The sequence below is a fragment of the Pistacia vera genome, unplaced genomic scaffold, assembly GCF_008641045.1.
Source record: "Pistacia vera cultivar Batoury unplaced genomic scaffold, PisVer_v2 Contig976, whole genome shotgun sequence".
Taxonomy (NCBI): Eukaryota; Viridiplantae; Streptophyta; class Magnoliopsida; order Sapindales; family Anacardiaceae; genus Pistacia; species Pistacia vera.
The window spans coordinates 42,511-47,585 of NW_022196863.1; the positions used below are offsets into that span (position 1 = coordinate 42,511).

Consider the following 5,075-nt stretch of genomic DNA (forward strand, 5'->3'; position numbering starts at 1 on the left):
ATCTCACGGTCCAAGAAGAAGTGGACATTAACCAAAACCAAACCAATCCAAGTCCATGAACAGAGAAGTAATATAACGGCCTTTCCATGTACAACCGAAACTGATTCATTGAAGTTGATTGAATCCATTTGTAGTGAATGGGTAGATGGCGATCTGCTTCTTTTCTCCTCAACCGTACAGCCTCAATTTTTAAATCTCGCCCTTCTCTTCATCCTAAACTTCTTCTTCTTCCTCCTCCTCCACCCCCTCAAACCTTTGGCCCTAGTTTCTTTACTCTAAGACGCTTTACTGCAATCCCATCTCGTGTATCTGTTTATTCTGCCGAATTAGATTCTGGGTCACATGATTTTGACCTTGACTATGAACTGGAAGCTAACGAAGATGAAGAGACGGCCAAAATACCCGTCAAAGCTTACTTTCTTTCTACTAGGTTAGCCCTCTGTCTGTAAATTGTCGGGACAAATTAATGGTTTTTTTTGTCATTTATTTCTCTCTTTAATCTAATAGGCCAATATATAAGCATGTTTGTATTCTATGGAATGGGTTGGTTTGCATTCATATATAAGCATGTTAGTATTTCCTGGGAATGGGTTGGTTTGCATTTTACTTTCTCTTGAGTTGATACTGGAGTAGGAGTAGTAATTTAAGACCCGCTAATTCTATTTGGCTTTCACTCTTTAGCCAATAATTTTCCCGTGGAGACCTAAGTACACCTTAAATTTTTGTAAACTGCAGCAAGTTTCACAATTGGTTCTGAATTTGATGTAACAGTGATATGACAAATGAGATAAATAGAGTTGATGTCTAGCTGAAGTTCTTATTAGGCTATTGTCTCTCTTCCCTTGTATGCATAATTGATTTTAGTGCTTTACTCAACTTGACACCGTCATGAATGATATCTTGGATTTGACACTGTATTTCAATTGCGGATTTTTTCCTTGGAAGGTGACAATGCTATTCCTTTTATACTTTTGTCTTGTTTGGATTGAATTCTTTGATTTTAAGGTTTTATCTCAGGTATTTTTACAAGATATATATGCTCCTCTCTGTCCTTTCAATTTAGGGACTGCCTCACCTTTCTCTATTGTTCTGTTTTTATGATGATTTGGCTTCTCAGATTCATGGTTTTGGCAGTATCAATTTGAAGAGCATGCAAGCCGAGAATTTGAGTGATGTTATTCCCCCTTCATCTCGTTCATCAAATTATATTGCCCTCAGATATTGCGATTTTCCTTCAGAAATTTCTGTAAGACAATTAAGAAATCATTTTTCCTTCAAATTGGTCAAAATTCTCAACTTGTTGGCACTGTTTAATTATTTTGTTCCATCAATTGTTCCGCCTTTATTATATATATAAAGTATCTACCAAAGATTCTTCAGCTCATTTGGTGCTGTATAGTTTATGTTGTCAATTGTCAGTGATCTCTTTTTCATGATTTTGAATAGCCATAGGGCAGTAGAAGCTTTTATGTGTTTGGTCTTCTTGTTTGGTTATTGAGGCTCTTATACCTAGATGGAATGCTGGAATCACCTTTTAAATATCCGCCACCAATGGCAACCTATGCAGCATATCTATGTTCAGAGCCAGCAGTTTAAAATGTTTTCCCTTACAAGGGCACCAAGTTGAATTATGCAATGTTTTTGGATTTGTACAAGTCTTTGTATGATGGTTTTAGTTGGAAAATCTTCCTAGATTCTTAATGTGGTCTCGTTTTCTGGATAACATGTAATTTCTGATTTAGGCACTCAGAGGCAAAGAGAATGTGAGCCACTGCCGTTACATGGTTGTGTTCCAATATGGATCTGCTGTTCTGTTTAATATCGAGGATCATGAAGTTGAAAATTACCTGCATATAATCCGTAGACATGCTTCTGGGTTGCTGCCTGAGATGAGGAGAGATGGTTAGTTTTCTTATGAAGGTTACTTTTTATTGAATGCTATATTTATACAGAAGGTGTATATCTTTTTAACTCTTATTCTTATTTGATATTTCTTTATCCATGGATAATATATCCAATAGTTTTAAGATCATTGCACTCATGTAATTTGTGGTGTCCATCGACAATGATGTTCCTTATTTCATGTCACATATTTGCTTACCTCTTAAAAAATATTTTCTTGGTGAATCTGAAGCTAATTTTCTCTTTGGTCCTTGACCCTCTGTATTAGATTATGCCATAAAAGAGAAGCCGCTATTAGATGAGGACATGCGAGGAGGCCCAGACTATCTCATTCTTAAGACATTGGATACAGATAGCATTCGTATTATTGGAAGTGTGCTTGGCCAAAGCATTGCTTTGGATTATTTTGTTTCTCAGGTAATTCCTTGGCCGACCTCTTGTTGATCCTTTCATAATGCTATGCAGCCTATTCTGTGGTTGTGTTGTAAAGGCAGTATCATTGGGTTGTTTGTAAGATATTACTCTTTTTTTCCCTTCAAAATTTTAATGCTCGAGTTGTTCTAAATTAAGCTTTGACATTGTTTAATGCTTGTCAATTTGCATTGAAACAAAGCCAATCTTGCTTAAAACTGCTCGTTTTCTATAAGTTAGTTTACAAGGGAATTTAATTACGGATTTACTTTAATCTCTCTTGCCCTTTCTCTAAGGTTGATGGTATGGTTCAAGAGTTTGCGGGTATAAATCGTGCACTGGAGAAAACAGGAACTTTCACAATGGATAGAACAAAGCTCCTTAAACTTGTTGGGAAGGCTAATTCTAATCTAGCTGATGTTATTCTCAAAGTTGGACTTTTCGAAAGGTGACTGCTAACCCTTTTATGTGGTTTGATTAGTTTCAAAGTCACCTGTAGTCACTAGATTGTAAGATTCAAACTTATACTCTTTAAGATAACCTGCGTACAAGAATAGAAAATAAGCACTGCAGTGTGTTTTCATGCACAGTCATTTAATGAATCATTGTCCTTGTATCTCTCTTCACACAGTTCTGACAAAAAAGAAGGCAAAGAAATGTTTTATTAGATCCATTATTAGTGTCAAAGTATACAAACTTATTGAATTGATGAAATGTTCTGGAATTATGTTGTATGGTGTCTAATTTGAAGAAGGATGTGACTTCAAGACTTGATATAACTATACCCAGATTGTTTTAGGTATAATAAGAATTGTGTATGAAAAGAAGTTAGACCTCAGAGTCAAGCCTCCTGTAACTTCATTATGTGCATATTTACTGGATGAGTTGCCTTTAAGCTTGTGCTTGGTTCACTGAGGTTGATAAAGTTGTTTCTTTCAGGCATAGTTTGTGAACATGGTTATTTGCTTTTCTTATTTGAGAAAACATAAAAAAAAAGGTAGAGTCATCTGGTTTTCTTCCCTATATCTCCTATGATTGGTTGAACCCGGATCAGAATAACCCAAAATTTGAGCTATTGGATTCAGAATACTGAAGTTAGATTCATAAGAATGCTTCTGGCTGCCCTTACATCTGTTCTGGTCTTCTACTATTCAGATCTGAAATTGCTTGGAGAGATGCAAAATATGCTCAAATATATGAGTACCTTCGTGAGGAGTATGAGGTTGCACAGCGGTTTGGAAATCTAGATTTCAAACTGAAATTCGTGGAGGTATATCTACTTTCATATCACTTAAGGAATGCATATTTCTTTTTTGCTTTCTTGAATTTTAAAGAGCCATGTATATTATCTTCAAATTGTTGCATGTGGTTGAGATGAAAAAGTGTATAGTTTTGTGTATTTACTAGAGGGATGTGATGCAGGGACGGAAACTTGAACTTCTTAAAAGCATATAATGAGTTCACATCCTTTAAAAGAATAAAACGCTTCCTTAGAAAAGAGTAAATATATAAGTTGGATATCTATGATATACCAATCACGTCTAGTCAAAGTGATTTGAAGTTCGGTATATGTCATACGGGGAATTATGTCTACTTTCCGTCAAAATTTGTATGTTTATGTTGAGTGTAATATTAGATTAAGTAGAAGTGATGGCGACAATTATTTGCAATGGCATCTTTGTATGCTTTTGTTAATTATTATTTAGAACTCTTCATATTGAATTGCACCTTCTTGTCTAAATTGACTTGCACCTTCATATTGCAGCACAATATTCATTTCCTCCAAGAAGCTATCCAAAACAGAAGATCAGATCTTTTAGAATGGTGCATCATTTTCCTTTTGATTCTTGAGAATGTGATCTCAGTATATGAGATTGTTCGCGATTCAGGTGGTGCTTCATTGTAATTCAACAAGGGAATTAGAAAATTTTGGATGACTTAATGAAGTGATTATAGCAAATTCAATTAATTTATAGAGCAAATCAATTTCTCATTATGTATTTGTAATGAGACAGTGACTATATCAGAATCAATTTTTTATAGAGCAAACGGATTATTCATTATGATTGTAATAATTCACCCATAGCTGGATATTACTCTTAATGGATTTTGGTTTTGTTTTGATGAACTTGGTTTCATGAACAGAAGAATCATTTTATATAAACTTAAGAAAACCATTAGTTATTTAAGGGATTGCATATTGAGAGAAGAAGACATATCTTCATCAGCTTGAAGGTTGAAGCAACCCTTCTTTTTCCTGACGATTCTACGTTTCTCTCAGAATGCGGTGTCATTTGGTCTCCATAACCAAAGATTTCATTTTAATTTGGACATCTCTCAATCGTTTTTATTGATTATACAAAGCTGAGAGCTGCTCCTATTTCTCCATTTCGTTCATAACTATTGCTTGCATTATCGAACAACTTGATACACAGAGGGTTTTGAGGTGAACCAGGCTTTTGACACTGCTGGGGAGAAGGGATTTTTCAATTTAAATAGCAATCGCATATACCTCTATACTTGAGATTTAGAATCTTAGATGATAGTAATTCTCAAAGTAGTTTTTTTGAAAACTACTAACTATTTATCCACGTCGCTTGATAACACTCCGTATTTCACGATGAAAAAGTTTCTCCTTTATATCAAGCCTTTTTTTTTTTTTTTAATAATTAAACCATTCAATTCAATCACTTTCCTGTAATGTATTTTTTATTTTTTTTGGGACTGCATACATAAGCACACATTAAGAAAAAAAAAACTCT

The 5,075-nt window shown here is 34.6% G+C and overlaps 1 protein-coding gene across 1 annotated transcript; it reads left to right on the top strand.

The window, feature by feature from the left end:
- Positions 1-4,397, top strand: LOC116121374. The gene is made up of 7 exons (XM_031407330.1): positions 1-430; positions 1,135-1,246; positions 1,743-1,902; positions 2,171-2,319; positions 2,610-2,761; positions 3,469-3,583; positions 4,079-4,397. Exons 1-7 carry the CDS (start codon positions 138-140, stop codon positions 4,217-4,219), a joined length of 1,122 nt encoding a protein of 373 aa, XP_031263190.1. The 5' UTR covers positions 1-137; the 3' UTR covers positions 4,220-4,397.
- The last annotated feature ends 678 nt before the right edge of the window (positions 4,398-5,075 follow it).